Source organism: Lathamus discolor, chromosome 7, assembly GCF_037157495.1.
Source record: "Lathamus discolor isolate bLatDis1 chromosome 7, bLatDis1.hap1, whole genome shotgun sequence".
Lineage (NCBI taxonomy): Eukaryota > Metazoa > Chordata > Aves > Psittaciformes > Psittacidae > Lathamus > Lathamus discolor.
This window is the reverse complement of record NC_088890.1, coordinates 3,301,781-3,318,552: the sequence shown is the minus strand read 5'-3', so window position 1 is coordinate 3,318,552 and position 16,772 is coordinate 3,301,781. Positions and strand designations below refer to the sequence as shown.

General features: G+C 53.9%; 1 protein-coding gene across 3 annotated transcripts; it reads right to left on the bottom strand.

Moving 5' to 3' along the window:
• Nucleotides 1-515: 515 nt before the first annotated feature.
• On the bottom strand, nucleotides 516-12,590 carry IMPDH2 (inosine monophosphate dehydrogenase 2). Of its 3 annotated transcripts, none has more exons than XM_065687514.1 (15): nucleotides 12,422-12,590; nucleotides 12,281-12,329; nucleotides 12,093-12,194; nucleotides 11,860-11,934; nucleotides 11,266-11,472; nucleotides 8,935-9,022; nucleotides 7,878-8,077; nucleotides 6,689-6,779; nucleotides 5,920-6,015; nucleotides 4,546-4,617; nucleotides 2,321-2,464; nucleotides 1,474-1,618; nucleotides 1,246-1,389; nucleotides 902-985; nucleotides 516-775 (listed from the first exon to the last, which is right to left on the bottom strand). In XM_065687514.1, the coding sequence occupies exons 1-15, from the start codon at nucleotides 12,517-12,519 to the stop codon at nucleotides 754-756; spliced, it is 1,617 nt and encodes a 538-aa protein (XP_065543586.1). In that variant the 5' UTR covers nucleotides 12,520-12,590; the 3' UTR covers nucleotides 516-753. The 3 variants fall into 3 exon arrangements, with proteins under 3 accessions (XP_065543586.1, XP_065543587.1, XP_065543588.1); XM_065687515.1 differs by having other exon boundaries at nucleotides 12,284-12,329; XM_065687516.1 differs by lacking the exon at nucleotides 4,546-4,617 and having other exon boundaries at nucleotides 12,422-12,589.
• Nucleotides 12,591-16,772: the final 4,182 nt, after the last annotated feature.

The window sequence follows — 16,772 nt, the reverse complement described above, 5'->3', positions numbered from 1 at the left end:
GTAGAACACATATATACGGGGGGGTGTTTCCTAAATAATATTGCTAGTAATAATAATTACTATTATTGGCATGTGGGGACAGTATGGAATGTTTAGGGGGAAGAAACAAAGAGAGGGAGAAAGGTGGATTGCTGAGGACCAAGCATGTGAAAATACAGGTCTAAGGGTCTGGTGCGTGTAAGTGGCTGCAGCACATGTGGGGATGTGAGCATGTGCATACACAAGCACTGATGCGCCCATCACTGCAGCAGCTGCCCAGGGCACAGGGGCTGCAGCAGCCTGTTGCTGCCAGCCCTGGAAAACCCATTTGCTCTCTCACCCAACAGCTACTTGTGTTCTGCTCTCAGGAAGGTTTTTTTTAAACACCCTGCACTGCATTACCCACTGAGCACCATCCCCTCCTCAATCCCCCCTCTCAGACACTGTCCCTTCTGGGGGCTCCTGACAGGATGCAGGAAGCAAAGGAGAGCCCCAAGGGAGGAGGGGGCAGCACGGAAGAGAGAGGGGCTCAGGGCTGACACCCACTGCACAGCTTTTTCTCTTTTATTGTAAAACACAGCCAACCCGTGCAGGGCTCCAGGCCCAGCCCGGGGTCATGGCTCCCGGGCAGGGGACAGGCCCTCCGGGGTGGATGAAGCAGCCAAAGGGACATGGGGAGCTCCCGGCACCCACAGAGCGCTGGCGCTGCTGCAGCAGGAGCAGCTCCCTTGCGGGGGGCACAGGGCAGAGTGGCTCGATGACGGGTACAGACCTTCAGAACAGGCGCTTCTCATACCTGCGAGGGGAGCAGCAAAGCAGAGTCCTTTCACTGACCCACCTCACCCAGGGCAAGGACAGAGCACAGCTGGGAACGGCTCCTGGCCTGAGCACCCATGGAGGAGCCCCTGGTAGAAGCACTTACGAGTGGAGGCCGTGCACCCCTCCTTCCACCTGCGCAGACGTCGTCCTCTTCTCAAACTTCAGCTCTCCCGAGTACATCATGGCTCTGAGGGGGAAGGACACTGATCATATGGCAGCCAGAGCCCAGGGAACACAGTGCCCTGGCACACATTCAGCTGGAGCAGCTGCGATGAGGGACACTGGTTCTTCCAGTTGTAACCTGAATGGTCTTGGCTATGCTAAGAGCCAGGCAGGGTGAGGTAACCCCAACCTTTCCAGCCCAAGAGAGCACGCTCCTGCATCCCTGGGGCTGGCAAATCTATGACACCATGACCTAACCAGAGCATAGCGAGGGGAAGCACTCACCGGACTTGGGTCAGGCTCTTGGCACCAATATCCTGGCAGGAATGCTGGATCCCAGCAATCAGGTATGGAATGAATTTGTGGATAGAGCCCTTGTCCTGCACTGCACCGGAGACCCCCTGGGCCACTTTGATTTTGTCTGTCTCACTGGATGGGAGCACAAATCAACAAGTCTGTGAAATGGAAAAGCCCCAAAAGCTCTATCTGCTGCCCCAAAGCACCATCTCTTACCTGAAATACCGGTTCTGGCTGCCCAGGTTCTTGTCCATGGCATCCAGTGAGCCCATGCCACGGTATTTCTTCAGCCTAATTCCATCCGAGAAGAAGTACTCGCCTGGGGCCTCCGTGGTGGCAGCCAGGAGGGAGCCCATCATCACTGGCACAAGAGAGCACCAAGAACAGGGTGTCAGCAGCAGGAACGCTGTAACCACAAAACCCCTGGGTCTCTCAGCACAGGACCCTGATAGACCCCTTATGCCCTGAGCCACCTGCAGGTATATGTCCTCATGCCCAGAATCCTATGCCATGTGAAGACTTGTCCTAGGAGACTCCCAACAATGTGCATGGGATCATAGAGTAGAATCCTAGAACAGTTTGTGCTGGAAAGAGCCTTAAAGCTCATCCAGTTCCAACCCCAGCCACGGGCAGGGACACCTTCCACCAGAGCAGCTTGCTCCAAGCCCCTGTGTCCAACCTGGCCTTGAACACTGCCAGGGATGGGGCAGCCACAGCTTCTCTGGGCACCCTGTGCCAGCGCCTCAGCACCCTCACAGGGAAGAGCTTCTGCCTAAGAGCTCAGCTCAGTCTCCCCTCTGGCAGGTTAAAGCCATTCCCATGTCCTGTCCCTACAGGCCCTTGTCCAAAGCTTCTCTCCAGGTTTCCTGCAGCCCCTTTAGGCACTGGAGCTGCTCTAAGGTCTCCCCTTAAGGAGCCTTCTCTTCTCCAGGCTGAACCAGCCCAGCTGTCTCAGCCTGGTTCCAGAGCAGATCCAGCCCTTGCAGCATCTCTGTGGCCTCGCTCCAACAGCTCCATGTCCCTCGTACACAGCCATGGCCCCCATGCCCAGTGCTCTGCTCACCCGTGGAGGCACCGAGCGCCAGAGCCTTTGCAATGTGCCCAACCGTCTGGATCCCGCCATCCGCGATCACGGGGACACCGAACCTCCGGGCGTACTCGGACACCTTGTACACTGCAGTGGCCTGGGGACGGCCACACGCCAGCACTGCGGGCAGAAGAGAGCAAGGACAGGGTCAGCTCTCACACAACACCACGTCCCCTCCCCAGCAGGCCCTTCAGGCTCCCGGCACACACATGCTCCAGCGCTCGGGAACACACAAATCCCTGGATGCTCCTTCCCTAGGCCAAGTTGCAGGAGACGTTGGATGCCCAGGAGGTGCCTGCTGGGACATCCTCATGGCCCCTTCACTCCAAAACACTGCGGGCAATGTTGGGACTGGGGTCTTTGACCTAATGCCTGGGATCAGCCAAGAGTCCCAGCTCATCCTGGTGCACAGCAGACGTGTGGGAAGCTTGGGAAGGAAACGGAGCAGACTCCAAAAGCCCCTCTCCAGAGCATCCCTGGCACATGTCCCACCACTCACTCCCTCCAAGCAGTGCCAGGCCTCCGTGTACTCAGCACTGTATGAAGTGCTTCTTGCATGGCAAGGCAGCTGATTGGGAGAGAGCTGGTATGTATATATAGGTATAGATATATATAGAGAGAGACATCTGCACACACACACAAACACACATGCAGCAGTGGGAAAGGAAATGGGCAGGATGATTCCATGGCTTAGAGGAAATAATTTACGTTCCTGCCCTGCAGTGTAGCAGGATCCTGTCAGGTTTAGCTGCCCCACGGGAAGGGAGTTGTTAGCTGTGGATTTACCTGCTTTTCCCAGTCAGCACCAGTTAGAGGCTTCCCGTTACACAAGGGAAAACCAGCACAGGGCACGTGTTTGTCAGCCACAGTCATGCAACAACGCTGAGAGCAGCTTCTCTCAGGGTGACTTCCCTTCCCCGCAGTTAACTGGAAGCCTTTTCTCTGGTCATGGTTAGTCCAGTACAGCAGGTAAGGTTATGGCCATGCAGGATTAGTGAGCTTTAGGAGTGGTTTAGCCTGCCTGGCACCACAATGCCCTGGCACAGGCTTGCCATGGCTGGAGTCTGTGGTTGCTCTGTTCCCAGTGCTCAGCAGCAGCTGCTGAGAGAGGGCAGCCAGAGTCCAGAGCATGAGAGAACTGAGTTTAATGGACCAAATCTCAGCCTTAAGCTAAGGCTCAGCCAGGCAGGGAGAGTCTGCCAGTGGCAATGGGGATGCTCTGAGCCTTAAAGTGATGGTGTTGCTCGGTACTGCACTGCTAAAGCTGCAAAATGCTGCAGGGGAATTGCTCTGTGGAGAGAAGCACTTGGGTTTGGAGCATACAAGTCCAGGGTCTATGGGACTGTGCGACAAACAGTGCAAGGCCTGCAGCACCTCACAGGAGCAACCATGGAGACCAGCCCTTTAAGGAGCAGCTTGGCTCAGGGCTGCTGGGAGCATTGCACCATTCCCAGCGCCCAGCACCACAGCTCAAGCACAGGCTTCCAAAGCAGGGTTCAGAGCACACACACGCTCGGGGAGGGCTTGTCCTCCTTAGGGTATCTGCAAAGGGTGCCCTACAGGATCATCTGCTAGAGAAAACCTTCTGGGATCTTCAACAGAAACCTCCTTCCCTTTGAGGTGTGTCAGAACAAGGCGTAAAGGGCAGAACCCAGGGCTTGGGTAGCATCAGAGAAGTACAGAGCAGACAATGCTGCACCCTGTGCTGGGCAGGGGGAGAGCTCTTTCTCTCCACACATCTACTAGAGAAAGATGTGGTTCTGGTACACAACTGCTATGGTATCAACCACAGTTCAGTTCCTCTGTAACCCCAGGGGACAAGCTTCAAGTGAAGCTGAGCCAGTTAACTGGGGCCAGGTCTCGAGCAGGATCATCTCCCAGCACTGGATCAGCAGGGCCATGCCTAGCTACAGTTCCAGAAGGTGCAGTCAGAAAGCCCCTTCATGCTCCTATCTTTATTTTGGAGGAGAGGGTGGACAGGCCTCAGTGGCCTCAGCTTTGACACATCAGACCCTGCTTTAGGAATTCAGAAAGGCTTCTCAGCTTCCGTTTCAGATTCAAAACCAGTATCCAAAGCCACAAAACCCCAAGTGCATCTACAGCTAAATTATTCTCAAACAAGCAGTAGGGCCATGTGCAGCCAAATCAGGGTCCTGCTTCAAGACATGTAATTAGGGTTGGGAACAGGGCAAGTGACTTACTATAGGTGCCCGTGACAGTAGAAGGGCATTTGGGGCTGTGGGACTTTAGGTCTGGAGGGATCTTTGGAGCAGCTAAACAAAAACAAACACACACATTTTAGAGACAGAAGAACAGCAGCAGAACAAAGGACCCCAGCAGTGACCTGCTACTGGCAGAGCACACGGTGTGGGACAGAGCTGACCCTGCAAACCCTTCCTAGCCCGAGCCAAGCCAGAGGCCACATCCTACACAGCACATGCTCACCGTGCCCCAGCAGCCATCCAGTGACCCCTAACCCAAAAGCCAGAGTTCTTGCCCTAAAAGGGACAAAAACCTGAGAAGCTCCAAGAGCGAGCTTTGCAATCCTATCTCCTATGAAGCACCACATTCTACCTGTGCTCTGTTCCTACTCCAAACCAGCACCCAACCCCACCTCCATGGCAGCCAGGAGAGGTACTCTCTGGGGAGGCTCTCCTTGCTGCACAATGGAACATGCCTCAGCGGGTCCCCTGCCTCAGAGCCAGAGTGGGACACGTGTGTCCTGGTTCTGCTCTGGCTATGTAAGCATCCGCCCAAGGACACCACAACCTCCCTAGAGGGGTCACCCGAGACAGGTCCTCCCCGCAGCCAGCATCCCATGGCAGGCAAAGCAGGAGCACCGGTCCCGGGCTGCTCCACATGGAATTGGCAGAGCTAAAGCAGTGCCCTCAGCCATCAGCTTCCCTCTTCCTGCCTCCCACTGCAAGGGAACAGAGCAGAGAGGGGCTCTTCATGAGCTCAGTGCCTTGCACCTCGTCTCTACACCTCACCTGCTAGGCTCGAAATATGAGGACTGAGCCTGTCTTCAAGGCAGCCTTTCTCCAGGCCCTTGGGACATCCCTCTCTGCCTTTATCCAAGGGTGACACAGCCCCTGCCCCACAAAAGCTCCAGATAACTGCAGACAACAGCCTGACATCCCACCTTGGCCTGGAAATGGCAGAAAGGCATCAAGCCCAGCAGACTCAAGCATCACACACACTGCTGCCAGAGGGGAAGGGAGCACAGACAGCCCAGTGCCCCTCACCCATGGGCACTAGGATCCAGTAAAGCCCCTCTCCCTGTAGAGCAGCCCAGCAGCCCCGTCCCACACCGAGCCACAGCGTGGGCAAAGCCACACATGCCACAGCTGCTCCATTCAGCCTCAGTCAGTACTGGGAAATGCCTTTGCTGCTGCTGCCACCCCAAAGGTTTGACCTGGGTGTTGGGAAATCCTGGATGAAGAGGGTGGAAGAGCTTGCTGCTGGACACTACCCTTGCAATGGGTTAAATCCATCCCAGCTCTGCTGCTTTTCAGCAGGGAATTCCTATTGAACAGATGCCTTCAGCTACATAGGAGACAGCTGATCTCTCTCACCTTCCTGCGTGATGCAGATGGAGCCACTGCCCATCCCAACTCTCAGGGCATCAACCCCTGCGTCGATGAGGTTCTTGGCCTGAGCAGCAGTCACAACTGTGGGGAGCAGAAACTGGTTTGAAGAGAAACAAGCAGATCTGCACACTGTGACACTGCTCTGCCCTGTGGCTGCAAATACCCCCTGCCCAGGGCACCCGCCTGTGTCAGAGGCAGGCCAGGCTGTCCCCTGCTACCAGGCCTGTATGTGAAAGCAGAGTGAGTTTCTGGCCCCAGTTGTCCTTTTAGGCTACTCTGCAACACGCTTACACCCAACGGCTGAGGCAGCAGAGGTCACCTCATGGTGCCAAGCACCCTTTGGGCCACACCAGGCAGGGAGGGCAGAGCACAGGCTAACAGCAGCACCAGTAACACACCAGTGGGGGCAGGACAAGGACAGAACTCTGCTGTCAAGAGGCAGGGAAAACTTCCATTAGTTTTCCACATTAAGCAATATTCATTATTATTGTTACCCAAAATCTTAAATGGGTGTGTAAAAGCCGATGTGTAACAGCTCCAGAGGACTGCACACACTGCTGTGGGACATATTTGCAGCTGTGGCAGCATCAAGGTACTACCCTGTAGCTGCAGTGTTCATGCTTTGCTCCACAAGGCAGAGGAAACCATTTTGACAGGCACTTAGCAAGACAACTGTTTCACCCCCATCCTTGCAGCTCCCTCTAGGGCTAAGAAACAAACGATACTTAAAGACAGGTCTTGAACACGTGCCTACCATTTCCTCCAATAACTTGCAGGTTGGGGTATTTCTCCTTAATGTATTTTATCATATTGATCTGGAAGATGGAGTTCCCCTGAGAGGAATCCTGCAACAGAAAGAAAACTCATCTCAACCAATCTCAATCTGCAGGAGATTGCAAATACAGCTTGGGAAGAGCCTCAGATCCTCACTCTACTTATCCAGGTCTCTGTAAGCTGGCTACGTTGGCAAAATGATTCCCAAATCGAGCACAGAACCAGGGGAGAAACTGCTGCCAAGACAATAATACACCTTCCCTGTGCAGGGCAGTTTCTCATAAAGACTTCAGTAATATCATTCATGTTTAAACCCTGTGGCTTGTACAGGACTCAAGAAGCAGCACATCTGCTTTGGCTAAGAACCGTGGGCTCCACCACCAGCCCTGTCAGAAACTGCAGGTGAAATGAATGTTCCTTGTGGAATCCAGAAGGGCTCAAGGGGAGCTGCTGAGACACCAGATGTGGACCATGGAGCACTCAGGCCTCTGATCTCCATGACCCTGACAACTCACTGAGTGTGTTAAACATGTGGAGCTGCTCAGCCATGCCCTCAGACCAAGCCAACAATCAATAGGAAACAACGTGCAAACACAGGCAGTGACGCTGTGCATGAAAGCTTTACAGGCCAGGAGGGGAGAGCAGCAGAGCAGCTCTGGGCTGACTGCTCCTGAACATCGGGGTAAAGAGAATAACACGGTAACAAACAGCAAATTGCTGAAGGGAAACTGTAAGAAGCCAAATATTCAGAACTAGTTGGGAACATGAGAGATGATGGTGACAGACTGTAAGAAGCTTTGCAGAAGTTCAAGGCTAGGTTGGATGGGGCTTGGAGCAAACTGCTCTAGTGGAAGATGTCCCTGCCTGTAGCAGGGGGTTGGAACTGGATGAGCTTTAAGGTCCCTTCCACCCCAGATTCAGGGCTTTGAAGCACCTCACATACTGCCCAGGCACAAGGAATCCCTCTTATCTGAGGACTACAACCTGAACAAGACTGAAAGGGTCACAAACTGCCATGTTCTGACACATAATTGTACATTCTAACTGTAATGAAGACATCAAGAGCCATGCTGCTGCCCCCACGGTGAGGAAGATCCATTCAACCTGGATCCTCAGCCCACAACGACCTCCCTCCACCCCAGGCCAATGTGACACCCAAGGGTACTCACCAGCACTACAGCATCCACACCAGCCTGCACCAGGAGGTCCAGCCGATACTTGTCATCTTCGTGTGTCCCGATAGCAGCACCACAGAGCAGCTGCTTCTTGGAGTCCTTTGAAGCCAAGGGGTAATCCCGGTTCTTCTTGAGGTCAGTGCGGGCAATGATAGCCACCAGCTCGTCATCTTCATTAACAATTGGCAGCTTGCCTTGAATCAAACACAGAGCATCACTGCAGCAGACACACATCAGCCCTGCAGCACACCAGGAGCACAGCAGCAACTGGTACAAGGTGGGGACTCAGAGGTGTGTGTGTGTTAGCCAGTCTTGCCTTGCTACGGAAGGCAGCAACCCTGGGTCAGGTAACAGAGCAAGGGGCTTGCAGGACTGGAGGATTCAGTGTTACTGACCACAGAAAAGGTGCACCTTTTGTAACAATTAGACCCATGACACTGTTGAAAGTCAAACTGCTAAACGCTAACAGAGCTGCCAAACTGTGCAGGCCGCGACAGAAGATGGAAGGCGTGTGGCTGGACAAGCAGGCACTCTGTAGCTCCGGGGCTGCCAGGTATCCCTCAGCTTCAAACAGAGCCGAGATGAACGCATGTGGTCTCTGTACCCCAGCACTGTCCTCACCCACTGTCCTCTCCTCGTGCTGGAACACAGCCCTCCCGTGTTCCATGCACACACAGACACGTGTCCAAATCACCCGCTGCTTCCCCCAGCCCAGCACTTCCACAGCTCTCCCTGGATGCAGACAGCGACTCTCCATCAGGGACTGTAGCGACAGGACAAGGAATGATGGGTTTAAACTGAAACAGGGGAAGCTCAGGTTGGATATAATGAAGAATTTCTTCCCTGTGAGGGTGGTGAGGCACTGGCACAGGGTGCCCAGAGCAGTGGTAAATGCTCCATCCCTGGCAGTGTTCAAGGCCAGGCTGGACAGAGCAACATGGCATAGGGTGAGGTGTCACTGCCCATGGCAGGGGGTTGGAAGTGGATGATCTTAACATTTCTCCAACCCAACCCAGTCCATGATTCTCTGATCACAGGCATCCTCAGGTACCTTTTTTACTCCTCTGCAGAATTTCATTTGCCTCTTTCAACATCACACCAGCCGGGGCCACCACCAGATCCTCCCGCTTTGTCATGATCTGGTGGGAGGGAGAAGAGAAAAAGTCACAAGAACTCCTTCGCTCTGCTCCAAAAATACCAACCCCCCTGTGCCCACGTGAAACGCTGCCATGTGCCAGTGCTCTGCAGACAAAGGAGCCCACAGCACAGCAACACGCCTCCAGGAACACAGAGGAACAGCCTCCAACACGCAAGCAGCCCCCGAGCCCATCAGTGCAGTGAAGAGAGGAGATGGCAGAGGGCCTCAGCAAGCCGAGGAGAGCACTGAGCAGCAAGGGACAACTAGCAGATGACCCTTGTTCGGGAGGTCACCCAAAGAGCCCTCCCTTTTAATAGAGCACAGGCAAATAAGGGATGGAGACACTGCCACAGTCCCGTGCTCTGGCAGAAATGCTACCCCCAAGCTTGTTTTCAGGCAGTGATCCCCAGAGCACAGGGCCTGGAAGGGCCCTGCCCAGAATAACCCATTGCTGCTGCTGGCAAGGTCAGCAGGGCAGGAGTCACTTCAGTCCAAACAAACACGCTCACCCTGACAAACAGGCACCAAAACACAGCAGGGGGCAACAGAGCTGGAACACTGGGACAGCTGATGTGACAGGGGAATGAATGGCTTTAACCTGCCAGAGGGGAGACTGAGCTGAGCTCTTAGGCAGAAGCTCTTCCCTGTGAGGGTGCTGAGGCGCTGGCACAGGGTGCCCAGAGAAGCTGTGGCTGCCCCATCCCTGGCAGTGCTCAAGGCCAGGTTGGACACAGGGGCTTGGAGCAAGCTGCTCCAGTGGAAGGGGTCCCTGCCTGTGGGTTGGAGCTGGAAGAGCTTTAAGGTCCCCTCAGCCCAAACCAGTCTGGGATTCTATGAAAAAAGCTTTCAGTACAAACACTGAAGAGCAGCCCAGTGAGGAACACAAATCCCCATCCTTGGAGACAGCGACACAGCCCCAGGACACACCTCAAGCAGGAGGCTTGACAAGAGATGTGGAGGTCCTTTCCCACCCGTACTGTGTGCTCTGCCATCGCAAAGCTCACATGGGATGTTCGCATCAAAGGCTACTCAACAAGGCCAAGCAAGGCTAAAAGGGAACACTAACCCTCAAGGAGGGTCAATAAGTTGCACACAACAAAGAATATAGGCAACATTTCAGTTATTTATACCATATGAACAGACATTTTGCAGCAGGATAGAGGTTCACCCTGCCTGCATCCACCCAAACCCTGGCTATGACAGAACCCACAGCTCAGGAAAAGCCTGAAGAATCAGACACATCCCAACACACTCCCTAAGCCAGTGGGGTCCATGAGCTTTCCGAGCTACAGGAAACCTGTGATTAACTGGATGGCAGTGAATGGCTCAGCAGGATGAGTGCTGGGCAGCGAGTGTGGAGAGCTCTAGATCATTCATTTCCTTGGCTTTGCCTGGTGACAGCAGCAAGCTTCCAACTGTGCAGGGCTGAATGATCCACGGAGAGGATGAGAGGAGATTCTTCTCCTGCTCCTCTGAATGGGCCAGCATGGCTTCAAAGGGCCATGTGCACTTTTGTAACCTACTCCTGGTTTAAGATTCTCATTACAGGTATTTATAGGCGATTTCAAACCAAAGAGGGATGAGCATGTGATAGCAAGTTTGGTCAGCAAGAGCTAAAAACAGCTGTGAGTCAAGAGCAGAGCCTGGACAAGAGGCACAGGGGATGTAACCTGACAGTGCTGCAGAGCTACGATTACAGGGCTTGTAACCTGAGTCGTGTGACAGGAATCAACATCAGCATCCCAGAAATCACTCTCCTGTATGAGGGGGGTTTGATGGAGTAGCATTATAAAGGATAAACTGCCAGCCTCCAGGTTCAAAGGGTTATTTTAAAGAGCAACATGAGGCATATAGGTCAGTCCAATAAAGAGCAGCACTTGGAGTGTAGCTGGGCACAAGACAGCTGCTACAGCCTCAGCCAGCACCAACACACCACATGGGATCACAGCAGCAGCCAGGAACACCAGGAATTACTTAAGAGAACCAGAGACAGCACCAGCTGTACGGAGGAAGCTTCTACAACACTGAAACATAACCCCACAGTAGGAGTCATGCGAGTGCCAACTGCATGGCCACACTCCTGCATCTGCACTGCAGGAGCCGCAAGGAGGGTGACAGTGAGATGCTCTCCCTTGGAAACAGTTAAAAGATGGACCTGCAGAGCTGACATGGAGCTGCTCCCATGCATTTGCCCTCCTCCTTATCACACCCCACACTATTGGGTGCTCACAAGCCCCCTCTCACCTCGCCCAGAGGCAAGTCGTGCTCTGACTCTTTCAGGAAATCGATGTCTCGAGACGAGATGATCCCAACCAGCTTCCCCCCCATCTTCCCGTTGTCCGTGATGGGAATCCCGCAGAATCCGTGCCGAGCCTTTGCTTCAAACACATCCCGCACTCGGTCGTTGGGGCTCAGCACCACGGGGTCTGTGATGAAGCCTTGCTCATATTTCTGAAAAGCAGCAGATGCAACAGCCAGGCCGAGCAGCACCCCCAGGCCAAGGAGAAGCAAAGGGCTGCAACCACCCAGAATGGCTCCCAAACCAGCACCAAGGCTCTCACAAGTAGCGTTTGATGCCCGAGAGTTCCCTCCTGCCTGGGATGATGGGGAATATTCCCACACCAGGATGCCTGGCAGCTCCCACATCCATGGCTGGCCATGGATAGCACCTAACACAACCGCAGAGGCCTGTGCAGGCAACCACAGCATCCCCAACCTCCGAAACACCAACACCTGGCACTCTCCAAGCACCTCCTCTCACAGCTCCTTCTGCACACCCAAACCCAGGTCTCAGCTCGCCCTCTGAGCACGGTTTGGAGCTGCCATGTGGCCTCTCACCTTCACCTTGCGCACCTCGTTGGCCTGGAACTCGGGGGTGCAGTTGTGGTGGATGAACCCGATTCCCCCGGTGAGCTGGAACACAAACCGGGCTGTGAACCGCTGCGGAACGCACCCGGCCCCTCACCGGGGGGCCCAGGGCGATGAAACGGGGCCTGAGAACGGACCCGCGTGTGCTTCAGGCCGCCCCCCGACCCGGTTAACGGCGGCGGGCCGCGCCGGGCCGCACTCACCGCCATGGCGATGGCCATCCCGGCCTCGGTGACCGTGTCCATCGGGGACGACACCAGCGGCGTTTTCAGCGTGATCCGCTTGGTCAGCGCCGAGGTCAGGTCCTGGCGGGGAGGCGGCAGCCGGGTCAGCACCGAGCACCGAGCCCCGAGCCCCGCGCCCGCCCCGCCCCGCCGCCGCCGCCACTCACCACCTGGTCCGCCGTGAAGTCGATGTACCCCGGGAGGATGAGGAAATCACTGCGGGAGAGGGAGAGACAACGGCAGCCGCGTCAGCGACCGCACCGGGCCCCCAGCCCCGCGGCCCGGCCCCGGTTGGCGGCGCCCCTCACTTGTAGGTGAGCCCATCGCCGCAGCTGAAGAGCTGCTGCGCCGTCAGCCCGTCGTCGGGCACGTATCCAGTGCCGCCGCTGATGAGGTAGTCCGCCATGCTGGCGCCCCCCGCCGCGTGCCCGCCCCGGCCGCGCGCGCGCACCGACGGCGGCCGCGAGGGATCGCGGACCGCCCACCCAGAGAGAGAGAGAGAGCGGCCCAGAACGGCCCACCGGAAAGCGAAGCAGCGCTGACATCGCCCCCTGTTGGTGTGGAGGAACCGGTGCCGGGGGTGACCTCCCCCGGTGTGGGCCCCCCTCGCCCCGGTACAGCCCCGTTAAAGCGCTAGCCGGCTTGGCCCGTGCGTGGGAAACCGTCTAAACGCGACCATAGGCGGGTGGCGTGCGCGGAAACACGGGCCCATGGGAGCTCAGCGGCTGGCACAAGGGTACGCGTGGCCCTTGTGTAGTCAAGAGCCAGCAACGAGGATCCACAAGGCTGCTTAGAACGTTAAGGCAAGGAAACGGTACGATCCCGTCGTGATCACTGTGAATGCCAGCATCAAACCCATCTCCATCTCCTCCCCGCAGCCACGCACTAGCAGCTCGTCATTACACTACAGTGAACGTTGCAGGGCTTCAAGGCTTGCTCCCTGCCAAGACTGCGTTTCACCCTGGTGTTACCTCTTTACATAACTCCTGGCTTGATCCTCAGCTAAGAGCTGGTTTCACCCATTTGGACCCAAATCCCCTGTCACCTGCAGCTCGCTGCAGCCAGGGAGATGTACAGAAACTTCTGTCCTTTGCACAAAAGGAGGCACTTGGGCTCACAGCACCAACAGTGAAGGTCTGTGACAGGTTCAGCAGAACAGGAGGCATCGTGCCAGAGCAGGATCACTTTAACAGGTCTCTCTACCCCTTAAACAAGGGCAGCACTAACAAAGGTTTGCTCTGCCTTCCTAGGAGGCACATACCGACCTCGGCTGTTAGGCTAAAGCCCAGCAGTAAAACAGGTTGGGTTCTGTTCCAAGAGAAACACCAGGCAAAGTTTAATGGATCTCAAAGAGACTACAACAAAGGCTGCAGGGAAAAAACCATTTTATTTCCAAGCAGATTACAAAGAGCAGAGAATATAAGAGTAAAATTAAATTAAAAAAATAGTTGAGTGCATCTCTTTAAAATGATTTGTAGTGTGAGTTACTCACGGGGCAAAGCTACTGGAGAGTTCTGAAGGTCACTTTGCAGGATGCCAATCACATGTGCTGTTTAGACCAGGGTCAACACAGGAGGGACAGACAAGACGTGTTTTGCATATAGGCTGCACACTCATGATCAAGCGAGGCTCTGGGCTGCAACTGGACCCTGCCTGTCCCACACATCCCCTCCACCTCGAGGGCCCTCAAGTTCTAGGCGCAGTTTATTGCTGCTGTAAGTGGGATCAAACCTGCCTCCCCCTTCTGATGGGCTCAAAGGAGAATGGACAGGGAGGCAAACATGGCTGCCATGCATGAGGTTATACAGGGAAAGGGACTGCAGTGCTGAGAGCCAGGCTTCAGCCACACAAGGAAGGGAAGAGACAAGTAGGCGACAGGGCAAGTACTTCAGGGGTGTTGGGGCAGTGTGTCAGTGAAACTGCTGGAAGATGTGAGATGCTCCTTAAGGTAGGAAGATGCTCGAGCTGAGAGGCCTCTTCCCTAAGCATTGGCACCATGAAACAGAATGGGCTGAAGCATAAGGATAAGGTACGTTCCCTGTAGGAAAGAGAAGCAGCTGCAGCAAGAAGATGGGGAGAAAAGCACCATGTAGGGTGGAAGACAATTTATATCTCACTTTAACAGTGATTCAAGAGGCCAAATGCTAATTGCACTAATAAACTTAGATGAGAATGCCAGTTAGTTGGACTGCCAGTTGATCTGTGTCTAGCAGCACTCAGAGCAGCAAAAGGATGATCAACTACATCAGCAAATCCTCCACCTCCTGAATGCTCAGAGGGCTCGTTCCTGCCATGGCTGGATCTGTTCTTGTCACAGCACAGGAGGAGTGAAGATGGAATAATCCCTTCGGTGTGCACCACGGCAGACCATAGCCCTGATGAAGCTGAGAACAAGACTGTCCTTAACTTCTGCCTGAGGAGCAACAGCACGCAAGAGGATTCCTATTTAGGCATCAGATTTTTTTCCTTGGTCCAAGGCAGTAGTTCACGAACTACTTCAGACCTTGTGTCCCATCTAAAATCCAGATCTCTAGGAGTGAGGGAGCCAACGGATGAGAGCCCTGTGAAGTTATTTAGGCCATTCCCTTTACTCACAACCCTAGGTCAAAGTACAAAGCCACTCTTCCAGTCTGCTCTCTGCTGCTTCAGCCATTACCTCTTGAACTGAACAAACATCTAATGGTGCCATGAACAAGTGTGTAAGCAGCTATGAGTTCTCTTAGGAGAGCAAGGCTGTTAGTGCCAAGAGATCAGACAGCCCACAAGTCTCATGTCAGAAGGTGAGGTGCTTTACAACAGCCAGTCATGCTCCACTTCCTATGGTTCCTTTCACATTACAGGGACAAGGTGGGCACAGATGAACACCACCAAGGCAGGGTCTCTAGCTTGACTTCTCAGCTTTAGTTATGCAGAGATCATTTTCAGCCTGTCTCATACAAGGCAGAGGGCACAGAGTTCCTGTTTAATACATACACGTACAGGAGCTAGCGGTTTGGCACTCTGGGAGCAGAGGGGAATGCCCTTAAAGCAGCAGTCAAGCTGGATATAGGAAAGTGTTAAAAAGCTATTTTACATGTTTGACTGGGAACATGTCCCAGAACTTGGATAGCAACCCTAAGCCACAGCACTCTTCTGTGCTACTCTGGGCACATATTCCTATGAGCCCCTACAAGGGAGCAGATCATGTTCTTCGCTATCAAAGAACATAATATTTATATTCTAGAAATACTGTACCTTTTAAACCAGCTCCAGAGAGCCAGACTGTAAGCCAGGTCCAGGAAAACAATCCTTAAGTCACAGTATATCGATTGTCTCTAAAAATAGGGAATGAAGTGAACACGGTGGACATTCTGATGAGACAGTACAGCAGTCCACTTCCACACCAGCAAATCCCTTTCCTGTGTATGTCTGGACAGTGAAAAATGGAAACACTTCATTTTTTCAGGACAAAACCAACCATCAGATGATCTCCAGAGCTCACCACGTGCCGAGTTCTTACACGGTTCACTGCAAGATCAGGGAGAACTCTTCCCCTACAAAGACTGTGGACCATCTGCAGTTCAGGGCAGTAAGGGAAGTGCACAATCCAGAATTTCAAGGTAACATGGAATTCTGTTTCCCCAGAAGGCTCAGCAGAGGTGTTGGTTCACCCCTAACCTGGAACTGCCCTAATGTTCTGTCGAGTGAATTCAACTTCTGGCAATTTTTAGAGTAAGAGGCAACTCCCAAGGGCACCTAATGAAGCAACTTGTACACTGGGAATATGGCAGATGACTTCAACACCATTTCTGATGTAGACAAAGCAGCATGCTCACGCTGAGGTGTGGGAATGCTGGATATATGGAATAGCTCCCCATGCAGTGCTGCACAGCACACACTGAGCACAGCTGCCTGCAGTCTCTCACATTTTGCAACTCTGTTCAGAAGACAAATTACCTAGAAGAATAAGAAATCCACTCTGTGCAGGCCAGATGGGCATCCCTGGCAACAAGCACACTCAGCTACTTGGAACTTGCCCCTAACCATGTCCTTAAATACTTAACTAGGGCCAGAGATGGACATTGCAGTCACTAAGATACAGCAAAGGGATTAGACATTTCTGACAGCTGAAGCAGCATTAGCAGTCTCAACAGCCACCCTGACAGGGGCAACTGCTGGCTCCCAGTGGCTGAACTGAGCTGAGTCGAGTTCCCAGCACTACACCCCCACCAAGCACCACCTTCCCAACTCATCCACTGGGATCTGGGCACCAACCCCAGACTGTTTTCCCCCTGGCATAACAAGGAGCAGACACTGAGTTAAGAGCCTACTTCAGAGCACAGGTATTCGTGAACAACAGAGCACTGCCACTTCACCTCTCTGCACCTACTTGAGCACAGAGACCTACTCAGGAAGCAAACTGACAACCAGCTCATGCACAGCTGCTTTCTCATGAGCACCAGTGTCAATATGAAGCATCAGAGGCCCAAGTCTCTCAGCCTGCACACCTCAACACTGCTCAAGAGCACAAAGACAGGGAACACTGTGGCTACTCTCAACATTTACACTGACAGGGCAGACCTTCCTTCTCAATACAGGTGCTGGCCAACACAAGCTTCAGAAAAACTGCTTGCCTGTACACAAGTTTAAGTCCTTCTACTGTAATATATATTTAAATAT